General features: G+C 64.6%; 4 protein-coding genes across 4 annotated transcripts in view; 2 read left to right on the forward strand and 2 right to left on the reverse strand.

The window, feature by feature from the left end:
* Positions 1 to 723: 723 nt before the first annotated feature.
* Positions 724 to 6,436, reverse strand: HTRA2 (HtrA serine peptidase 2). Its single transcript, XM_059721266.1, has 8 exons — positions 6,038 to 6,436; positions 3,827 to 4,031; positions 3,531 to 3,725; positions 3,202 to 3,234; positions 2,840 to 2,948; positions 2,555 to 2,624; positions 1,512 to 1,607; positions 724 to 1,183 (listed from the first exon to the last, which is right to left on the reverse strand). The coding sequence occupies exons 1-8, from the start codon at positions 6,388 to 6,390 to the stop codon at positions 1,018 to 1,020; spliced, it is 1,227 nt and encodes a 408-aa protein (XP_059577249.1). The 5' UTR covers positions 6,391 to 6,436; the 3' UTR covers positions 724 to 1,017.
* A 124-nt stretch (positions 6,437 to 6,560) lies between these two features.
* Positions 6,561 to 17,538, forward strand: AUP1 (AUP1 lipid droplet regulating VLDL assembly factor). The gene is made up of 12 exons (XM_059721261.1): positions 6,561 to 6,688; positions 7,963 to 8,100; positions 8,357 to 8,507; positions 8,928 to 9,115; positions 9,197 to 9,269; positions 14,724 to 14,797; positions 15,362 to 15,428; positions 15,867 to 15,972; positions 16,322 to 16,477; positions 16,609 to 16,781; positions 17,047 to 17,135; positions 17,304 to 17,538. Exons 1-12 carry the CDS (start codon positions 6,639 to 6,641, stop codon positions 17,350 to 17,352), a joined length of 1,314 nt encoding a protein of 437 aa, XP_059577244.1. The 5' UTR covers positions 6,561 to 6,638; the 3' UTR covers positions 17,353 to 17,538.
* A 94-nt stretch (positions 17,539 to 17,632) lies between these two features.
* On the forward strand, positions 17,633 to 19,443 carry LOC132248253 (BCL2/adenovirus E1B 19 kDa protein-interacting protein 3-like). The gene is made up of 6 exons (XM_059721282.1): positions 17,633 to 17,907; positions 18,032 to 18,173; positions 18,279 to 18,327; positions 18,763 to 18,869; positions 18,941 to 19,072; positions 19,259 to 19,443. The coding sequence occupies exons 1-6, from the start codon at positions 17,874 to 17,876 to the stop codon at positions 19,305 to 19,307; spliced, it is 513 nt and encodes a 170-aa protein (XP_059577265.1). The 5' UTR covers positions 17,633 to 17,873; the 3' UTR covers positions 19,308 to 19,443.
* A 72-nt stretch (positions 19,444 to 19,515) lies between these two features.
* The window catches only part of LOC102574301 (dedicator of cytokinesis protein 2), a 107,599-nt gene continuing 105,207 nt past the window's right edge, over positions 19,516 to 21,907 (reverse strand). The window contains exons 49-53 of the mRNA XM_059721156.1: positions 21,504 to 21,589; positions 21,232 to 21,394; positions 20,945 to 21,041; positions 20,436 to 20,569; positions 19,516 to 20,354 (exon numbers count right to left, since the gene is read on the reverse strand). Coding sequence (XP_059577139.1) covers positions 20,280 to 20,354; positions 20,436 to 20,569; positions 20,945 to 21,041; positions 21,232 to 21,394; positions 21,504 to 21,589 — 555 coding nt within the window. The 3' untranslated portion in view covers positions 19,516 to 20,279. The remainder of the gene's footprint in view (positions 20,355 to 20,435; positions 20,570 to 20,944; positions 21,042 to 21,231; positions 21,395 to 21,503; positions 21,590 to 21,907) is intronic.

Raw genomic sequence — 21,907 nt, forward strand, 5'->3', positions numbered from 1 at the left:
CTGGCAGCGGAGCCAGGCCAGAGCTGGACCTGGGAGCAAGCAGCTTCTCTGACCCAGCAGCCCCGCAGGGGCCCCACGCGCCAGCTGCAGCCGAGGGAAGCGGGGCCGGGGCCAGGGCAGCGTGCATGGGAGAGTGACTCGCGGCTGCAGGGGGGACAGAGCAGGGCGGGGACCAGGCGCTGCAGCTGATCCTTCTCACGCTAAAGGCAAGAGCCGCTCAAAACTCATTGCCCAAGGGAGGCCTGTCCTCTCCCCAGCCCGCCCATGGGGCAAAGCCGGCCCTGAAGTGCAGCGAGTGGAAGTGATTTGAGGCAGCTTTTTCCTGCCAAGGCTGGGGCTGGAGCCAGAGGTCTCTGTTCAGGGCACTGAATGCCTCCACTGGGGCCTGGTGCCAGGAAGGGGGTGTGTGGGGGGCGCCCTGCTCCTGCTGTGACACCTGTAGGGGCAGGGGGAGCCTGCACAGTGCAGGCCTCAATCCCAGGACAGAGCGCAGCAAACACCCACCCTGGCCCACACGCATGGGATGGGGGCAGAGCACCGAGGGGAGGGGGACAGCAATCCCCAAGCACCAGCCCACGCAGACAAGGGAGAGACCCCCCTTGGCAGCTACACGGGCTGGCAACACTGCCCCAACCCTGTACCAGCATGAAGCCCGCAAAGGACAAATGCTGCAGTGGGGCCGCAGCCGTCTGCTGCCTGGGGAAGGACAGGCACCCACACAGCTCCTAGGAAATGGTTTATTGCAGCGAAGGCGACTGAGAGCAGCCCCCATCCCCTCCCACTGCCAGCCCCGCACCAGGCTGGCCCTGCCCAACCCCACACAAGCCAGGCCCTGCCTCAAGGCTGCCAGTCTCTGCAAGTCACCCTCCATCTCTGAGTACAGCAGGCGTTGCGGGGGTGTTGCCTGACCCCATCCAGTCCCAGCCCAGGGATGGGTGACTCTGTGCTGAGGAGCCTGGGGTGCCCAGTCCCCACTGTGGGCAGCCCGTGCTGTGCCATGCCGTGCTTTGCTGGCCTCTATTCGGCAGTCTCGGGCGTGACGTGGACCAGGAGGGTGTCAAAGCCGCGCCGCACCAGTATGTCCAGGCTCTGGTGCATGCGCACCGCCTCATACACGTCCTCAACACACCGCACCACCTGCTTGTTGATCTCCAGCAACACATCACCGGCCTTCATTCCCGCCCTGTGGAGACAGAGCATGGGAGGATACAGGGGAAGATGGCCAGAGCCCCTTACCCTGGCTCCCTGCCTGCAGACAAGGGCTGCTTTCAGGTGGTCCCTCGCCTGAACAAGCTGCCAACATGTGCACACGTGCCAATGATCCCAGGACATGCAGGCTGCCGAGGGGGCAGCTCCGCTGGGATTGGGGGCAGCTTGGAGGTAACCACAAGGCATCAGGTGCCAAGTCTGCCCCACAGCCAGGGCTGGGGCTGGCAACCCTTTCCCCCCACCCCACAGGTCAGCCCCAGCCAGGCTACAGGGTGGACATCCCCCACACCCCCGGTGCTTACTGGTGGGCTGGGGAGCCAAAGATGACCCTGTGGATGAGGATGCCAGAGGCAACATCGGGGAAGTTGGGGTCATGCCGCTTCAGCTCAGCCAGGATGCTGCAGGGAGGACAGAGTCAGAGCCATGTCACTGGAAGGCACAAGGCCCTGGCTCCCTCCCCAGGTGCTGGGTGCGGCTGCCAACTTGCCAGAGGGAGGAAGAGTGCTTGGGGAGACCGCAGGGAGCCATGGCCTTGACCCCAGCGGACACAAGCTGGGCAATAAACCCTCCTGCCCCTCTGCAGCCCCAAGACCCATGGAGGCTCCGTGCTGGCTGCCCACTTCCCTCCCCAGCACACCGCCGGTGTCATCTCCAGCCACTGCAGACGGGAGCCCGAGGAACCTGAATATTAAAGGAGGTACAGACGAGGTGCCGACACCAGTGTGGGGCCTACAGGCTTCGCCACACACCCGTTGGGGCAAGTCCAGCAGGAGAAGAGCCCAAGCCCTGGCACAAGCAGTGCCCAGCCCATGCTGAGCCCAGGGTCCTGGAGGGCGCTGGGGGAGGGGAAGCTGCACCCTGTGGCTCTGGCCCTACACCCTCCTGTTAAGCTGGTCCTGCTCAACCCCAGAGACAGACCTGGGGCCTGGACACCACACCCAACACCCTGGGCCCAGGCACTGGTGGGGAGAGGTCTCTGCACCCAGAAATGCAAAGCCCTGTGTGGGGCCTGGAGCCCAGCCCTGGAGCGAGCAGGCGCCACCAGACGCCATCCTCCTGCCCCATGGCAGGTCTCACGGGCAACAAGAGGCAGTCATTGGGGGCTCATATTCCAGGGGCACCTGACATCATGGCACTTGACTAAGCACAGGAGCAGCCAGTTCAGGGAGGTGGGAGGGCCTGAGCTAATACACAGGATCTCTCTAGCTGCAGGGCCCAGGTCTCCGACAGGAACCTCTGCAGTCTGGGAGGAGGGGAGGGCAGGATTCCCTTTCCACGTGGCTTTCACGTAAGAACTTGGCCACCTGGCCCCGAGTGCCCTGGAGCCCCAGCAGCCCACTCGTACCTGGGTGTCAGCGTCAGCATCATCACCCCAATGTAGCGGTGCTTTACCGCCTCGCTGCCAAACTGGGAGCCTGTGGGGGACGAACAGAGGGTGGCAGGGCTGCAAAGAGACCAGGACTTCACTTCCCCCTGATCCCAGCAGCCCCAGGCCCTCAGGTCCTGTCCAGGGCAACCTGCCGGCAAGAGCCCGGCCCATCCCCCTCAGCTGGTCTGAAGGTGCTGTGGCCACTCCCTTGGCACTTTGTCCCCATCCCCCGGCACACCACAGCCTGCCCCCCACACTCACTCTGGCGCTGCCGCCCCTTCTCCAAGAAGTCCCGGAGCCGGTCTGAGGGGATGGCGAAAGAGATGCCCGAGGTCACCCTCATCGTGTTCACACCGATCACTTCGCCGTCCTGCAGGAGAGGACACCGTGCCAGGCACCGCCTGGGGGCTGGGGGTGAGCCAGCCCAGGCCCCACTGAAGAACTGACCAAACCCTTTACCCCACAGATCAAAGTGTTCCTGCCCCAGCCCCAGAACAGCACAGCCCTGCACCTCCTCCTCCCACACAGCATGCAGGGGGCTGCCCATGCCCTGGCAGAGCTCCCCATAGGCAGGGGACACCACACCCCTGGCATCTGGCTGGGGCACGAGCAGCGGCACCTACCAGGTTGACGAGGGGGCCCCCGGAGTTCCCAAACTGCAGCAGGAGAGAAAGGGGGAGTCAGGCTGTGGGGGAAATGCTCCCAGCCAGCACCAGCACTGCCCACGACACAGACACAGAGAGAGGCTCCCGATGGCCTGGGGGGTCAGAGGTGCAGCCAATGCCCGGGCAGCCCCTGGCTCTCCCCAGACGGCCCTAGCAGACCTCAGCACATCCTGACCCTCCCCAGGTTGCCTCAATAAGGGTGTTACAGTCTGACTGGGCACTGGGAGGCAGTCAGTCAGACCCCCGCCCGCAGGCCCCCCCAACCCACCCACCCACACTCCTCTTACGTTAATGGCAGCATCGGTCTGGATGTACTCCATGTTGTAACCAGGCAGCCCCAGCTCCTTGCTGCCCCGCTGTGCTGAGCTGACGATGCCGGAGGTGATTGTGTTCTGTAGGGAGAAGGGGCTGCCCATGGCCACGACAAACTCCCCCTGGCGCACGTCTGAGGAGTGGCCCAGGGGCAGGGTGGGCAGAGGGCTCTGGAGAGAAAGGGGGGGTCAGTGGGGCCAAGGACCAAGACACGTCGAGGTAAAGGCTGTGCGCCCAGGGGGCATCCTTGGCCCGAGCCTCCTGGACTCACCGTGGGCTCGATCTTGATGGTGGCAATGTCAGCCATGGGGTCCACATCCTGGACTACGGCATTGTAGAGCTCCCCGCTGGCCAGCTTCACTCGCACCCGCCGCCGATTGGCCACCACGTGGGCATTGGTTACGATTAGGCCGTCTGGGGACACCACGAAGCCAGACCCATTGGAGATGGGCACCTCCCGCCCCGAGTAAGGATGCCTGCAAGGCCAGAGGGCAGTGACCCCTGAGACAGGACCGGGCTGGACGCTGAGGGGGCCCCACCTGCGCTGCAATGGCACGTGCCTCCCACCCAACATCAGCCCCCCCAGGGACCCACACACAGCCACCCCATTGCCAGGGGCTGCCCAGGAGCAAGTGCCTGACCCCAGGAGGGGGGCATAGAGCAGAGGGCAGGGATTACTACGGGAATCCAAAAGCAGCCAGGCTGGCATGGCCTCCAGAGATCGCACCCTGTCCAGCTCCAGGAAGGATCTGCCCCACGAGTGTCTGCCTAACACAGTGATTCTTAGGCTTTTTAACAAGGGTTATATAAGTTAAGGACTGCCCAGGAGGAAGGGGCAGCAGCCATGAGGGATACTCAGGAACAAAGAAGAGCGGTACCATCTGAAACGTGCTCTCTCTCTCAAAACTCATGATCAAGGAACCGACTGCCTCCAGAGGGAATCTCCAACAGCCTCTGGACGATATTCGTGAGTAAGCTAACCGAGATCCAACTAGATATATAGCTTGCAGTAACTCAGATACAAGATCAAAGGCTACCCAGCCACAGGAGTTTGCTCTATGGGATTTCTCTGATATTGCTCTACCCTGTACCCTATTCTAACCCTGCCCTCTGTAACCAATACAGTTCTCCTTTGGGAGGGACTGGTGTGGGAGACTTATTGAAGGGTGGGTTTAATTATGCCCAGGAGGCCCCTTGGGTCTGCGGACTAAGGGAGACCATCCTTTTTGGCCCCCGACTTGGGGAAGTGCCCCAAGTTCTTGTATTGGGTCAAGTACCCGTAGGACTATTAGGCCTGTGTTTCCCCGAGGACACAGGGCCCAGACAGTCCCTTCTCGGGGTGGTAGCAGCACACGTTACCCCTGGACTCAGCAGTGGGGCTTGAAAGGGGGTCTGCCAGGGCTTAGGTGCCCCTGGAGAGACACGTGGAGCCTGGAAGGTGGACGGGCGTGGGGAGGTGGGAGGATCAACGCAGGAGCTCCCCCGCCTGGCCCGCCACACAGCCAGCCCCCGGAAACTCCCCTTCCCCTCAGTTTGGAGGCTCTGGATCCTGACTGCAATCTCTGCTCTGTCTCAGGAGTCTGCAAGCTGCAGTGTCCTTGTGTTGTGCAGCGCCCCATGGCCCTTGTGATCACAGACAACGAGGGTGGGAAGGGACCTCAGGTCACATCTAGTCCAACCCCTGCTCCAAGCAGGACCAGCCCCAACTGCATCATCCCAGACAAGGCTTTGTCTAATCAGGTCTTGAAACCCTCCAAGGGATGGAGACTGCACCGCCTCTCTGGGGAGCCTGCTCCAGTGCTTCACCACCCTCCTCGTGAGAGTTTTTCCTCATAGCCAACCTCAACTTCCCTTGCTGCAGCTTAAGCCCACTGCTCCTTGTCCTGTATCTGCCCCCACTGAGCACAGCCCAGCTCCATCCTCTTTGCAGCCCCCCTGCAGGGAGCTGAAGGCTGCTATTCAATCCCCCTCGGTCTTCTCTTCTGCAGACTCAATCAGCCCACTTCCCTCGGCCTCTCCTCACCAGTCCTGTCCCCCAGCCCCCAACCACTTTCACTGCTCTCCACTGGCCTCTCTCCAGTGTGTCCCCATTCCTTCTGCAGTGGGGCCACAGCTGGATGCAGGACTCCAGATGTGGCCTCCCCCGTGCTGAATAGAGGGAAGAATCACTGCCTCCATCCGCCGGCCCCGCTCCTACCGACGCACTCGGGATGCCGGTCGCCTTCCTGGCACGAGGGCACACTGCCGGCTCCTGTCCAGCGTCTTGTCCCCCATCGCCCCTGGTCCTTTTGTGCAGAGCTGCCCCCGGCTTCCCGGCCCAGCTAACATCCTCAACTCGGCTGCAAGCAGGGCGCGCCCCGCGAACCCTGCACCGCACCGCACCGGAGCGGCCCCGACGCAGGGAGCAGGGGCCGCGCGGCCGGCCGGCCGGGGGCGAGGTCAGACAGCGCCGGCCCCGGGAGCCCCGCCCGCCCCGCGGCACCTGCCCAGGATCTCCACGTAGACGAGCGCGGGCGCCGTCTTCTCCACCACGTCGGCGATGAAGTTGAAAGCGGCGCGGGCGCGGGCGGAGGTGGCGGCGGGGGGCGGCGCGGGCACGGCCGCGGACACGCGGGGCAGCAGCGCCCCGTCCCGGCCCCGGTCCCGGCCCCAGAGCAGCAGCAGCAGCGCCGCCCCCGCCGCGCCCGCGCCCAGCGCCGCCCGCAGCCGCCCGGGGCCGGGGCCGGGGTCGGGGTCGGGGCCGGGGTCCGGCGCAGCCAACAGCCCCCGCAGTCTCCCCCGCGACCCCGCCGCCCGCAGCAGCCGCAACACCGCCGCCCGCGCCGCCGCCACCATGCTCTGCACCAGCTGCCCTGCGCTTCCGGCGCGCGGCCTACGGGTCGCGGGAGGGCGCGGGCGGGAGCAGCCAATCGCGCACCGGGCCCGGGCCGCCGGGCATGCCGGGAGCCGCAGTCCCGGGAGGGGCCGCGCCGCGCCGCGGGGCAGGCTGGGTGTCGGGAGGGAGCCTCGTGGCTTCCCAGCCTGCCCCGCGCGGGGAAGATGGCGCCGGGCCGCGGGCCTCGCTAAGGCGGCTCGGGGCGGCCATGGAGCCTCCCGCCGCGCCGGGCCCCGAGCGGCTCTTCGACTCGCACCGGTGCGCGGCGGCCGGGGGAGGCGAGGGGGCGGGTGCGGGTGCGGGTGCCCGCAGGGGGTGCAGCCCGGGGCGGGGGGGCGGGTGCCCCCAGGGGAGGCAGGTGCCCGTGAGAGGGGCGGGTGCGCACAGAGGGGGTGTAGTCCGGGGCGGAGGGTGTGGTGTCTGTGAGGGGGGTGCAGCCTGGGGCGGGGGGGGTGGGAGCCCCTGAGGGGGGTGCGGGTGCCCACAGGGGATGCAGGTGCCCGTGCGGGGGGTGCAGCCCGGGGCAGGGGGTGTGGGTGCTCGTGCATGGGGTGCGGGTGCCCGTGGTGGGGGTGCAGCCCAGGGCAGGGGGCGTGGGTGCTCGTGCAGGGGGTGTGGGTGCCCGTGTGGGGGGTGCAGGTGCCCGTGCAGGGGGTGTGGGTGCCCGTGTGGGGGGTGCAGGTGCCCGTGTGGGGGGTGCGGGTGCCCGTGTGGGGGGGTGCAGCCCGTGTGGGGGGTGCGGGTGCCCATGTGGGGGGTGCAGCCCGGGGCAGGGGGTGCGGGTGCCCGTGCATGGGGTGCGGGTGCCCGTGTGGGGGGTGCAGCCCGGGGCGGGGGGTGCGGGTGCCCGTGTGGGGGGTGCAGCCCGGGGCAGGGGGTGCGGGTGCCCGTGCATGGGGTGCGGGTGCCCGTGTGGGGGGTGTGGGTGCCCATGTGGGGGGTGCAGCCCGGGGCGGGGGATGCGGGTGCCCATGTGGGGGGTGCAGCCCGGGGCAGGGGGTGCGGGTGCCCGTGCATGGGGTGCGGGTGCCCGTGTGGGGGGTGCAGCCCGGGGCGGGGGGTGCGGGTGCCCGTGTGGGGGGTGCAGCCCGGGGCAGGGGGTGCGGGTGCCCGTGCATGGGGTGCGGGTGCCCGTGTGGGGGGTGTGGGTGCCCATGTGGGGGGTGCAGCCCGGGGCGGGGGATGCGGGTGCCCATGTGGGGGGTGCAGCCCGGGGCGGGGGGTGTGGGTGCCCGTGTGGGGGGTGCGGGTGCCCGTGCATGGGGTGCGGGTGCCCGTGTGGGGGGTGCGGGTGCCCGTGGTGGGGGTGCAGCCCGGGGCGGGGGATGCGGGTGCCCGTGGTGGGGGTGCAGCCCGGGGCGGGGGATGCGGGTGCCCGTGTGGGGGGTGCAGCCCGGGGCAGGGGGTGTGCGTGCCCGGGGCAGGGGGTGCAGCCCGGGGCAGGGGGTGTGGGTGCCCGTGTGGGGGGTGCAGCCCGGGGCAGGGGATGCGGGTGCCCGTGCGCCGACATTGACGCTGGGCGGCCGTGGCAGGTTCCCGAGCGACGGGCTGCTGCTGCTGGCGCTGCTGCTGTACGCGCCTGTGGGGCTGTGCCTGCTCGTGCTGCGCCTCTTCGTCGGCGTCCACGTCTTCCTGGTCAGCTGCGCCCTGCCCGACAGCCTGCTGCGCCGGTGGGTGCCTGCGGCGGGATGGGGGCTCTGCCCGGCAGCCCTGGTTCAGAGCTGCCGCTCCTCGTCCGTGCGGCCCATCCTGGCATTTGTCCCTGCCCCTCGGCTCCCAGCGCGTCCCCCCTCCCCGCTCGTTCCAGTGCTTCCCAGCCTGTCCCAGGCCCCTGCTTGGGTTTGCCAGGGATCGGCACCTGGTGGGTCTAGAGGGATGTGCAAAGCCCCGCGTGGCCCTCCCAACGCTCCCACGTTACCGTTCCAGGTTCGTCGTGCGGGTGATGTGCTCCATGCTGGGCCTCGTGGTGCGGCAGAGCGACCCCCAGCTCCGTGGTGCTGGCGTCAGGGTGTATATCGCCAACCACGTGACCCACTTCGACCACAACGTTATCAATCTGCTGACCTCGTGCAACACTGTGAGTGGGGCAGGCGGCAGGGCTGCCCTCTCCCAGGGGTGGTGCTGAGGGGCCTGCTTCAGGATTGGGCCCTTGTGCTGTCCCGCCAGCCCAGAGAGTCTCCTGGGCTCTTGAGAGCAGGGAGGAGCAGAGCTCAGCTCAGTTAAGCTGACGGCCTTTGTGTGTCGCGCTCTGTAAGTAGGTTGGGGCAGAAGCAGGGCTGGGCACAGGGCTTCCCCCAGCACGGGCAGGTGGCAGCTGCCCAGGAAGCAGTGAGGGGCCGTAGTCCTCGAGTCATTTCAGTTTACAACTGAATCGGCACCTCTGATGGGGCTTCCGACAACTCGAGCAGCAGACGTCTCTGCTCGGGGGCAGCACTTGGTGCTGAGTCCTGAGGAGCGGGACAGCACCTCTAACTTGCCCCTGAATCTTCTCTTGCAGCCTGCCCTCAACAGCGCCCCCGGCTTCATCTGCTGGTCTCGGGGGTTCATGGAGCTGGGGGCGGCAGGGAGCCGGGCAGAGCTGGTGGATTCCCTGAAAGCGTATTCAGCCCATGGAGAAAACCCGCCGCTGCTGCTGTTCCCAGAAGAAGCAGCCACCAATGGCCGAGTCGGCCTGCTCCGCTTCAGGTAGCAGTGGTGGGGGCCTGCCTTGGGGTGGGGCCCCGTCTGTGCTAGCGTGTCCCTAATTATGGAACGCTTCCTTTTCAGCTCCTGGCCGTTCTCAATCTTGGATGCGATTCAGCCAGTCACTCTGCAAGTTCAGAGGCCCTTAATCACTGTGGTGAGTCCTGGGTGTGGAAGAGCCTGTCTGGGCTAGGGGTGTTGCCTGGCATTCGTTCCGCTGTTCCTCTGAGCCCTGTGGCTTGTGCTGCGTCCTGAGGTTCTTTTCAATTGCCTCGATCTCTGCCTTCCTAGCAGCTGCATTGTAGCAAATGTTTGATCATTAATGATCTGTCACCACGGAAACCGAACTGAAAAACACCGATGCTGTGTTTTGAGCTTCTGTTAGTCACAGCAGCAGTATCAATAAGCTCTCAATTGATCTGGCTGTCTGTCCGCTGCGCTTCTTGGTCACTGTTACAATAGTATGCAGGTGCCTCAGATTTCAGTGTTCATCCTTGATGCCCCTGGTGAGGAAGGGGAGAGGCTGAGTTGCCAGGGGTCCTGCGCACAGTTCGGGGCAGAGCAGGGGCTTGAGCATAGGCCTTTTGGCTCATAGCAAGGTTAGTATTGTGACCACCCCCCAGTTGCATGGGTTGCAGTGGAAAAGCTTTTGAGTTTTCCTCAATGAGCTCTCAAGGAACTTTTTTGTTGATGGGGCAGGGAGGCTGTGGAATCACCTTTTAAGGTAGGTTTCCAAGAAGAGGCTGGCCGGGATGTTCAGCGGTTGCACGTGTGCAGCGGGCTGGACCAGGCAACCCCTGAGGTCCCTTCCTGCCCTGTGAATCTACAGTCAGGCGATTTCATTAGACCACTCTTCTCCAATCCAGCTCAGACAGATGTGGCAGGAGCCAATGGAAGAGAAAATTGCTCTGTGCTGCCCTAACACGTAGGGTGGTTGTGGAGCTGTTACGTGGATCAGTGGGGACACCTGGTTTGGGGCAAGCAAGGAGCTGCTTGACTGTGGGTGTTTGCTCAGGCTAAAGATCAGGGAGCCAGAGGAGGCTTGGTTTGGCAGGCAAAGTTGTCCTCTCAGCATCAGGGGCAGAGGAGGCAGCAAGCAAGGAACCTGCGTGGAACAGCTGAGGTACATTAGAGCCCTGAGATGCCCAAGACTTGGCTGGTCTGACGCCCATTAGACCTGCAACTGGGAGTCTGAAATAAAGACTACAAAGGGATGGACACAAGAGGTCTGTCTGCACCTCAAGCTCTCTAGCTGTTGCTGAAGAGCATGGTCCTGTCCCCCTGCGTGTGTCGGATCTGGGAGCGAGGCAGCGAGGACACTCCGGGGCCTGTTGTTGCTGTTCTTGAGTATGCAGGGGCTGAATCCTGAAAGTGCTGCAGCCCCCTGCTCCTCCCCAGGCGCCTTTGCAGTATTGCTGGGTTTGAGGCCTGTGGGTGGGCAAGGCTCTGCTCTTCATCAGCCATCTTGAGTGCCAGGGAGCCAGTGTGAGGGTAACTGGTGCAGTCCTTGGGTTTCCTCATTTGAGAGGTACCCATCAGCCATCGTGAACAAACACCAGGGCAAGCTCTGCGATACTTCTGTTGGCAGACACCAGGCTCAAGGACTCAGAGGTAGCTGTCCAGGCCAGGTGGCTGTTCCATGAGTCTTCTGGGCCTGCCTCTCTTTCGAAGGAAATGTGGCTTCGTGTCACTCCTGCATGTTTTAATAAAATTGAACTAAAGAATTATCATGGCCAGACAGTTAACAGCACCAAGCTTGGTGCCAAAACAGCATAGGTCAAAGTCCACACAAGAGAGGTTTCATCTTTGAGCTGCAGTTAAATTATTGGATTCATTAAATTGCCACCTTGTTATGATAAAAACCACCTTTCTAAGTGGAACAGAAGCACTGGACCTGTCAGCTGTCTGACTGTAAAACACAGCTGAAGAATTTTAGCAAGTTGATTGATTCTACAGTCTGGAGGTGGCAGCATCTGCTGAAATTACACTTTTCAAGTCCAGAGACCTGGGTACCTTGCGCCCAAGGGTTTGAAACCTGGCTCACTGGCAGACCATAAAATGTGGTTGTTTTTGCGAGTAAGGATCAGTGAGCGGGTTTTTCCAAGTGCTCAGGCTTCTGTTCTTGGTCTAGTGTCATTCGTTTTCAGTAATCCAGACAACAGCGTAAAGCCTGAGCCGATATAGCTTGCAGGTGAGACACATGGTAGGGTAATAGAGAGAGAGTGGTGGGTATTTTTCTTGGTTTGCAAGTAATGACCACAACCCCGCAGCATGCTTGTTATCATAGTGAAGGCAAGGCAATAGCGCTGAGCACAAGAGTGTGGTTATGCTGGGAAAGCAGCAGCTGGCCTAGGGTAGGTCTTCACAGGTTGGAGCCCCAAGATGAGCACATAGTGCAGGGCTGTGGCCAAGAGGGCTATATGGCCCTCAGATGAGCAGGAAGAGGGTGTCCAGTCAGAGCAGAGATGGGCAGTTGTCCTGTCCAGTGCAGTTATTTAGAACACGGGTGTGTTCTGTTGTCTGGACTCCAGACAGGACATGGGAATGCCGGAGAGTGCACATGGGGCTACAGTACCAATGCAGGGCTGGCCCTGAGGCTTACAGTGCCCAGCTGAGCTGGCTTCTCAGAGTGCAAGCTGAAAGTAACTGGCACAGGAAGGGCTCTTCTCACCTGGTTGATAGGCCTGGAGCAGGTTCCAAGGTTGAATGTTCACATCAGCATCTTGCTTCAGGGGCCAGTGTCTCTGTTTCTTAGTGTTGAGGGAGCCTGGACTTGCCATCAGCTCACCAGGGGGTGACGACACTGTCACTCCCAGCCTCTGCTTTCATCTAGCCTCTGGGAGAGACCCTCTGGCTTGTGCGTGTGGGGAGTCGGGTGATAGTTTGGTAGTCTCCTCTGATCCTGCTGCGTGGGAATCTCTTCACTCCTTGCCTTCGTGGGTATTGGGGGGGTGGGGGTGGGGGTGAAAGAGCAACGCACTCCACGTTTGCATCTCTGCTTTACTCTGCTTCAGCCAGTTGCTCAGAGAGACCAGGAGGGAGTTTTCCTCCCTGAAGCCAAATGGAGCAGATCTATCCTGGATGTTTTGCATTCCTCTGAAGTAGCAGAGGTTGGCTGCGCTGCAGGTGGGACACTGGAGGTGAGGGACCAATTCTCGGGTGTGAGACCCATGCCTGTGGTCTGCCTTGGTCACAGGCCCAGGGTTGCTTGTGGTTGAAGGAATTTCCTCTGGTTCAGAGTGTGTTTGTAGGGGTGGCAGGGTACGACCTTCCCCTGCAGTGCATCTTGTGCATCACCTCCTGGGCAGATCTGCCTGTTTCCTGCCAAGGCTGTGGGGTCTGTAGCACCTTGGGCTGCTTCACGTTCTGCTGTTTGCACCAACATCAGCTACAATCCATGAAAGGCTGATACAGGGCTGGGTTGGTGTAGGGGTGTCTCGGTGAGAGTTACCTGCCTATGAGAGATCCTGCGTCACCCAGGATGGTCTGCTGGTCTCTCCTGATCCTGGGCTGTGAATCAGACCCACCCGTGGTTAAGGTTTGAGTGAGGATGCCTGGCTGTCAGAGCTTTTCCCTTCAGTGCCCCGTTTGGGTTCAGGTGTGGTTGCTCTAGCACTGCTCATTGCTCCTGGACTTGGCCCTTCCTCTCTGGCGACTCCCTCCAGTGCCTTTGGCTGATGTGGGGTGCAGGGTCTGCACAGAGCCATGTGGTTTGGCCGGGTCAGGTTTCAGTGACATCCCCAGCTGGTGTCAGCTTTACACAGAGTCCTGCTTAAAGCAGCCGTTTGAATTGTGCACAGTGTGCTGCCGACCACGAGGACGTGTCTGTGACACCCCTGCCACACTCAGAACACAGATAGCCAAGAACTTAAGGCTGCTTGTTACCGGACTTAATGTTAGACCTCAGGTAGTGGCACCAAATTCATAAACGCTCAAACAAGAATAGTCCATTTTCTGAAGAGAGCATTTATGGAGCACACCAATTTGCAACTTCCAACACACAACAAAGAGCAACAGGAAAACTTTGCCTAAGTTAATACACGGCCCAGCAAGACCACGGTGTCAGCGTACACAACTTCATCTAGCTTAAAATGCAGCACGTTAAGCCAAAAAGGCAATGGAGCTTTGCATGAGTCTAATGTAGTCCCGAGGGCTTGCAGCCAGGTATTCAGAAAGTGCTTCTGGGGAATCTGCAGGTTGTCTTAGGTGTTGGAGTGGAGGTCCCACAGGTCTCATCTCTGCCTGGGTTTTTGTAGGCAGATTTGCACCACCTCCTCCCCCTTGGGGGCCTTGACCAGAACATGCTTCTCATGTCCCTCACCACTCCTGTGCTTTCAGCCTCTCTGTCTCTTCTCTGCTATCCCAGTCTCCCCATTTACAGGTTCTCCTTTGAAATGTAAATGTAGTTCCCTGCTTTCTTGGGTGGCAGAAGTCCAAGCTGTCTGGGACCCTCCTCCGTTACCTTCGGTCTGTCTCCAGCCCATCCATGTGATGATTGTGCCAGGTCTTTGCCAACACTGATTTCCAAAGCAGTTTCTGTGGCCTTGCTGTGATGAGAAGTCTTGAGGTGTGTTCTTGTCCGTGTGTAGAGAGCTCAGCCACATGCCTGTAAAAAGAACAGAGGTCTGCGATGGAGCCGGCTACTTGGCTGTCCTCACAGCTGGACATCTTGGGGCCGGGTGATGTGGGTCTCGGAAGCAAGGAAACTCTGCGATCTCTAGATTTAGGAGCTAGGTCTCAGATTAGACAGTTCATTTTTGAAGGATCCTTCTCAATGAGCTAATTGGTATGGACTCAGGTTGGGGGTGTTGCTTTCCTCTAGCAGGGTCATAGCCTCTGTCCGGGTCTCTTGAGTGTATATTAATAACCTTTGCAGCAGCAGGATGGTGGCAACACCTGGGGCTGTCAGGGGTGACTGTCGTGTGGCTCTGAGGTTGGACACGGGGTTTGTTTGGGCTGGTTTGGACAGGGGTGATCCTGGTGCAGGCAGGGCTTGGACTAGGTGTGACCTCCTCAGGTCCCTTCCAGTCCCACCGCTGTGGGACTTTGCTGCTCTGAAATCTCGCAGTGAGACTTGTGTGACTGCAGAGGAGGCTTGTGCAGGGGGTGGATGCCATATAGGCAGTTTCCATTGCCGCCCCTGGCTGTGCCTAGGCTTAGTGCTATCCCCCTGTGAATAGACTGGGCTAGTGTGCAAAGTGTGTTGGAGCAAGGTCTCCTGGGACCATCAGGCTTCCTTCCCAGAACTGGCCCGGGGTCATGGTTCCCGTGGTTCCAGGGCAACGCTCCACAGACCAGTGGCCTTGAACTGATACCAGCCTCTCCTGAAAATGGTCTGAGGCTGGGATTCTGGTCTGGGGTGGGAATAGGCGGCTGGGCATAGACTGGAGCACTGCAGGTTTGCCTTCCCCAGCCACCTGCCAGGCCCCAGTGCAGATTCATCTGCCTTGGGGCTTGTCCCTGCTGCTCCCACCCTGTGGCATGACTTTCTCCCCACATCTGTCACTCACTGCCCTTGCCAGAGTGTAGCTGTGCTGTGCCCCGTCCGTCCCCCTTGCTGCGGCCTCACCAGCTTCCCTGCCTGTGGCGTCTCACTGTGCTCTCTCCCCAGAGCGTGGCCGACTCCTCCTGGATCACAGAGCTGCTCTGGACCTTCTTTGTTCCCTTCACAGTTTATCAAGTAAGGTACTATCTCTCTTTTTGTTTGAGCAGGTTGGGTGGGAAGGGCCCAGTTGTTTCCCCTTCCTTCCCCCCTGGCATGTGGAGGCCCCAAGGCTGGCTCCTGGTGAGGGGTGGTTGGATGTGGGGTGGGGAGGCCTTTTCCTCAGTTTTGCAATGCATTTCCCAGCTAGTTCTCCCCTCTCTAACATGCCTGCAGGGCACGTGCCCTGCACTGGCTCACTGCAGCTGCTTAGCCCTGCGTGGCCTTTCTCCCTTGCCCTGCTGGGGCCTGGCTTCCAATGGGCCCCGAATTGTCCCATGCCCGTTTCCCAGCATGATGCGTTGGCATCTGGATTCCTCCCTGAGAACCCCAGGAGCGGCTCAGCCTAGTGACGGGCATTTCACAGCCCTCCCTCCCAGGCACTGGGAGGAAACCTGGGGCTGATCCCGCCCTGCTGTGCCTCTCCAGAGCTGCCTCTTGCTTACTGGTCCTGGGGGCTGGCATGGGAGTGGAGGGGCTTCAGCCTCACTGGAGCTGAGAAGCCCCAGTGCCCTGGTTCCTCACAGCCCAGCACTGTCTCCTGGCAGGTGGATGCCGCCAGTCTCCAGACCAGCCGAGGAGTCCAGTGAGGAGTTTGCTCTCCGAGTGCAGGAGGTAGGGAAGTGGGGGCTGGGGCTCAGGGAGCCGTAGGGGATGGCAGGGATGGTGCAGACCTGAACAGCCTTTGCACAGAGGGCATGTCCATGTGGAGCTGGGGGCAGGAAGGGTGTCTCTGACTCTATTTTTGGGGCGTAGCACACCCGTGTCAGTTCCCAGCTTACCAGCTGTCAGCATTGTCTCCCACCGCTCACCTGGAGCAGAGCGCAAGCAGCTGGGACCCCTCTGCCCTCCAGCAGGGAGCTACCGCCTCCACCCCTGTCGACCCTGGAGGGCAGAACCCTGCTGCTCTGGGGCACATGGGGTCTGGGGGAATCTCCCTCCTCTACCTCTGTAACAGCTGGGTGCAGTTTTGTGTGTGTGTGTGTGTGTGTGTGTGTGTGCGTGCGTGCGTGCGTGTGCACACGTGTGTGACCCCAGCTGCCTTTCCTGCAGCTCCTGGCGGTGGAGCTGGGTGTGGTGTCCACACGACTCACAGCAGCTGATAAAGCTGAGCACATGAAGAGGCTGAGACATGCCCCCCCTCGCCTCTTCACCCCAGGTGAGTGTCTGCCCTCCCTGTCATGCACGCTAGGCCCAGCCACAAGCCTTGCCACCACGTACCCTCTGCCTTGGGGACACCCATGGGGATGGGGAAGAGCAGGCCCACAGTGCCCCCCCTCCAGGACATCCCTATGACCTGCTTTCTGGGAAGGGGCCTCTTGCCCAGCTCTGCGCTCCGCATGGGGGCACGGGGGAGGAGGGAGCCAGGTGAGGTTTGGGGGCAGGGGTCCTGGTTCAGCAGGGCAGGGGGGCGAGCAAGCAGTGGTGTTTTCCCATGCCCCAGCCAGTCTAGCCTCAGGCCTGTACTACCCGAGCAGGCCTCTCACATGCTCCTCTCCTTCCCATAGCCCTGAGTCCGTCGCTGGGCGCCAGGCCGAGGGTCCCATCCAGCCTGGCCAGCCCCGGACCCTTTGCTGCCGAGGACATGCAAATCACAGGCATGGCCCAGCGCGTTAAGGAGGTGCTGCCGCACGTGCCCCTTGGCATCATCCGCAGGGACCTGGGTGAGCAGGGCCAGAGGTGCGGGGGGGGGTCTGGCACCAGGTCCCCTTGCAGTGAGGCGTGGGCTGCATGGGGAGCCCTGGGAAGGCTGCCCGGCAGCAACTCCTGCTTACGCAGCCCGTCTGCCCCGCAGCCCAGACCAACTGTGTGGACACCACCATCGCCAACCTGCTGGAGGGGCGGGTGCCCTTCATGCCTGAGGAGACGGTGGCAGCCGAGGACGCCCTGCTCGCCCCGTCCACGTCCACGTCCACGTCCCAGGCTGCTGCTGGGCCCCTGTGCTCCACAACTGCATCCCCCGCCGAGGTAGCTGCGGCAGGGAGAGGCTGGCACTGCTCCTGGGAGTTGGGTACAGGGAACCACAGGTGCTCAGGCCCCAGTGCGGTGGGCTCTGTGAGCGGGAGGAAGGAGCCTCTGGCTGGCAGGGGGTGGCACAGTGGATGCAGCCAGACCCAGCCCGGCCTGCCCAGGCCATGGGACTGGTGCCTGCTACTGCTTCAGAGGTGCCAGGAGTGGGGTGGCAGCACGGTGCTGGGCCCTGGCCGCTTCGTGACCATGCTCCCACCCCCAGCCGGCCGTGAAGCAGTTTGCGAGGTCCCCAGTGCAGCGGCACCTGTCCCTGCAGGAACGCAAGCGGGCGCTATATGACCACGCCAGGCGGTGAGTGCGAGTCCAGCAGGCGTGGGGCCCAGCCTGCCCCCTCCTCCTGCCCAGGATGTGGGGGGTGGGGGAGAACCGGGCTGGGTCAAGGTGTTTATGCTCCTTGCTGCCCTGGCCCTGGGTGGGACAGAGGCAGACAGAGTAACCTCTTGGCTGCTTCTCCTGCAGGAAGTACGCGGAGAAACACGGGGCGCCACTGGCCACTGGGACCCACTGACCGGAGTGCCCACTGCATCTGCATGCCTGCGAGACGGACCACCCAGTGCCCGGCCTGCGCCCCTCGCCACAGCCACAGCCACCCGGCTCCGGCCCCGGTGCCGCCTGCTCGGCCCTGCTGCGGACTCTGCCCCCCACCCCCCTCGGGGGCGGGGGGCGCGGTGCGGGAATAAACCTCCTGCTGCCACCGGGCAGCCTCCTCCCTCTGTCGGGATGGGGATGGTGGTGGGGGGGAGGTGGGCTGCTGCCCGCGGAGGCACGGACGTGGGCACCTGCACGGATCCAGGAGCTGCGCCCGCCCGCGGAGGGGGGTCGGCTCGGGTCGGCTCCTGCGTGCGGATCTGCACGCACCCGCGCTCGCCGCTTAAAAGGGCAACGCGGAGGGCGGGACCGCGCCGTGGACCTGCCGGGGCCGCCGCCGTTGCCCCTTGAAGGGCCGGGCCGGGCCGGGGTGGGGTGCTTACACGGGCGGGAGCACGCGGCGCGGGCAGGTCGGGGCTGCCGGGGCGTGCAGACGGGCCCATGGCCGGCGCGGACGACGATGAGGCGCTGCTCGGTGCGGGGCGGGGGCACCGGGGGTGGGGGGGGAGGTGGGTAGGGGCTGCGGGCGTGCGGGCCCCGGCCGGGCTGTCGGGGGTCCTGGGCTGCGTGCAGCCGGTGCTGAGCCCCGCCGCCCGCAGGCTCCTGGGTGCAGCTGCGCGGGCCGGGGCGCGGGGATGCGGAGCCGCCGCCCGCCCGCGCCTGCCCGCACCGCCACGACGTGGAGCAGCTGCTGCTGGAGGCGCAGCTGGAGCCGGGCTGGGGCGGCCCCGCGGCCGACAGGTGCGTGGGCCGGGGGCCCCGGACTCCCGGTCTCTGCCCCGCGGGTGCGTGGGGGCCCCCGGGGGCGCGGGGCCCGGCCCTGACCAGCCTCTTCCCTGTGCGCAGCCCCGCGCCCCTCCCGCCGCCGCCGCCCCGGGACGACGCGGACGCGCAGGTGAGCACGGGCCGGGGGCGCGGAGCGCGGCTGGGCGATACGACCGCTCCTGCGCGGGGCGGGGGCGGGCATGATGCTCTGGTTAGGTCCCTTCCGACCCGAAGCACCATGATCTCACCTGAGTGACCGCCGAGCAGGGTTTCCCGGGTCCTCCCCCCGGCAGCCTCCAGCGCCGAGGTCCAGGCAGGGCTCGTACCGAGCCCGCGCCCCTCACGCCCTGCCCCAGAGCCGCCGATCCCCTTTCCTCCCAGCACAAGCCCAGGCCCTTGGGGGTCTGGCTGAGCTCTCCGCCGCCCCTGATCTGGGGGCCACAGGCTGCCCCCCTGAACGCGCCCTGGGGAGCAGAGCGGTCTGGGGTTGGTTTCCAGCTGCCTGGAGGAGCCCGCGTCGCTCAGCCGGGTGGTCCGGGGGCTGACGCCCGCTTTCCCGTTGCAGGGGGACAGGCCGGAGGTGTCCGCACTGCTGGGCCAGGAGCGATGGCTGCCAGTGACGAGGACGCGGGTCCAGGCCTGTGCCAGCCGCCCCATGCACCTGTCTGCGAGGTGAGCTCCCCCTGCCCCTGCCCCGTCACACCCAGCACCCGCCCGCCGAGCTCACAGCCCGTTTCTCGCAGGACGCTGGCGCTGGCGCGGCCGAGCCTGCACGGGGGAGCTGCGGGCAGCAAGCGGCGACTCTTCGGCTCGGAGCTGCTGCTGCTCTTCGTCCCCTCGCTGCTGCTCAGCCACCTGCTCACGCTGGGGCTCGGGTGAGCGCGGGGCAGCCGGAGCCGAGGCCTCGTCTGGGTGCGAGGGGGCCGGCCACGCTGCAGCTGGCCCTGCCTGAGCCCTCCCTGGAGCCCTCTGTCGTAGCGGCCTAGAGCCCCAGCGCTTGGCCCTGGGGTCTGCCCCCACCCAGGTCCAGGCCCTGAGGAACTCTCCTCCTCTCCCTCCAGGATCTGCATCGGGAAGCGGCTGGCAGCTGCCTCGGCAAGTCCTCTGTGAGGAGGCACCAGCGCCATGAGACAGACACCGCCGGGACCAGCCCTGTGCTCCTGCCCCGTGCAGGGGTGCCGCGGGGCCCCCCATCCCGTGTTGTAGACTTGACCCCGTCGTCAGCCAATAAACGTCCCATGCCGGCTGCTGGCTCCGGGCTGCGTCTGCCCGCAGGGCCCAACCCTGGCCCCTCTGCCCTCAGCACGGACGCAGCAGCTGCATCCAGTCCCTTTATTGGTGCTCGTGGGGGCGCAGCCGGCGGGGGTACAGCAGCCTCGTCCAGGCGGGCCTGGGGAGCCCGGCGGAGCAGGGGGTAGCAAGCGCAGAGCATGTGGGCTGTGCCCGTCCCACGTTGCAGCTCCTGGCGCAGCCTGGCTCGCAACAGCCCGATGTCCCGGTTTTGTCCTGATGCCGTCTTCCTGGAGCCTCCGGTTTGTGCGGGGTGGGCAGGGGGCTCTGGTCCAGCCCGGCTGGGGCTGGAGCCCTCCAGCGAGCCAGTGCCTGGGGGGTGTCAACGACGGAGGCGGCGGATGGCTCCATGCAACGCAGCTGAGGCTGAAGGAGCACGAGGGAGCTGGGCCGCACCGGGGTGGAGATGTGCTCAGGCTGGGCAGCCCTGCAGGAGGTTGTGCAGCACCAGCAGCCCCAGGGTGCAGCAGAGCTGGCAGAGGCTCACGGGCTTGGGCTGGGGAAGCTCAGGGTTTGAGCTTGGGCCTGGCCCTTGCAGAGCCGCCAGGTGCAGCCGGGGAGGTGCTGGGGGTCCTGCTTGCCCTGTCTCCCCCCGTGGCCCTGGGGAGTGCCCCAGGCAAAGGAAGTGCTGCCCTGCCTCTGCCTCCTGGGGCAGCGAGGGGCTGGGGGAGCAGGGCCCTGTGGGACCTACTCGGGCTGCCTGTGCCAGGCGTGGGCTGGGGGGGTGCAGGAGCAGGCACCGGTGCGGTGGCAGTGGCGGTCACGGTTGCGGTCACCCTGTCCCAGGCGGCCTCAGAGTTGCGACATGCGCTTGACCTTGGGGGGCGGCGGTGGCGGGGACTTCAGCGCTTTGCTCCCCTCCGGCGGCTGCAAGGGAACAGGAGCCGTGAGGATGGGCCGCGGGCCAGGATGGGGGAGGTGGTGGAGGGTGCGGGGCATGGACGGTACCTTCCCCAGGCCGGGGCTGTCGCTGGGCTCCAGGAAGGTCTCGTACACGGTGGGGCTGATCTTCTTGGGCAGTGGCGGGGCCCGGCTGGCGCTCTTCACCCGTCCGCCGAAGCCTGTTGGGGAGCCCAGCACGCCTGTGGGAGACAGAGCATCTGAACCACCCCCGCCCCATCCTAGCTGCTCCCTTCCCTGCCTGCTGCTGAGATGTGGGACAGGCCCGTCAGCCGGACCAGCTCGGGGGCAAGGCAAGGCAAGGGGCTCTTTGCTGCCAGGAGAGGGTCACGGGCAGAGGCTGAGGCCAGGTCTCGGGGGCACTGGGGATGGGGAGAGGCACCGTGGCCCCTTCTGCAAACCCGGGGGGCACGTGCCAGGGGATATGGCCCCGATCAGCCTTGCTGGGTGCTCTGCATGGCAAGTCCCTGCGTGGGGCTGCCCAAGGGAACGGCACGGGGGGCATGGGTGTCTGGTCCATGGGGCTGCGAGGGCCATCCCTGCAGCGCAGGCCGTACCTGTGGCGCTGGGGTCCCAGCTGGGCAGGGGCTGCCTCCCGTCCGCACTGCCCGGGCCGCTCTCGCTCACGTTCCGGGACTGCCTCCGCTTGTCGTCCTGGGGGCACGGGGCTCGGCTGAGCTCGGCCGTCCGCAGCAGACCCTGCCAGGCACTGGGCCCGGCTGGCACCCAGGGCCCACGGGGGCTGGGATGGATCCCCGCTGGCTGCAGACCAGCCCTGGGGCTCTGCCCACTCGGCCGCCTTGCGCAGGCAGGCACCCAGCCCTTGCCCCCATATGGCAGGTACCTTGGCGTCCAGCGACTCCGACACAGACTGGCGCTGATCCTGCCGCCGGTACCCGAAGAAGGTGCTGCCGCGGCTCTCCCGGCGCTCGCTCCGGCGTTCCTCGGGCTCGGGCGGGCGCTCGGGGCCGCGCAGCACCGGCTTCCTCAGCTGCAAGGTCTCGGTGCTGCGGCACAGGTGCCACGGCCCAGTGAGGGAGGGCAAGGCGAGGTGGGGCCGGGCCAGGGTGCGGGCAGCACGGGGCTGGGTGGGCCCGGGCAGGGGTCAGGGGTTACCTGTCGTGTGGGCGGCTGGGCTTGTCCAGCTCCGGGCAGCGCAGTGTGGAGTGTGGGCGGCCGCCTCGCCGCTCCTCCAGGAAGGGCTGGGACACAATGGGGCCGTGAGGGCAGGGCAGCGGGAGCTGCCCCCCACCAGCTTTCAGGGACCCACGGCAGGGGGCATCCCTGGGCACTGCCCACCAGGCCTGGGGGAGGGGGCTCTGGCTCCTCTGGCTTTGCTCCATGTGCATGGCCCCAGGAGCCCCCAGGCAGTGTGTGGTCAGGGTTTGCCCCTGCCCCAAGGGCCCTGTGCTCCCTGGCTGGGGTGCATCTCAGGCTGGTGCCAGCAGCAGGGTCCATGCCCCAGGCACGCTCCCAGCCAGCCCCCTGCTCCCCCCACCCTGCCCGCAGGACGGAGCCAC

Source organism: Alligator mississippiensis, chromosome 2, assembly GCF_030867095.1.
Source record: "Alligator mississippiensis isolate rAllMis1 chromosome 2, rAllMis1, whole genome shotgun sequence".
NCBI classification, from domain to species: Eukaryota; Metazoa; Chordata; order Crocodylia; family Alligatoridae; genus Alligator; species Alligator mississippiensis.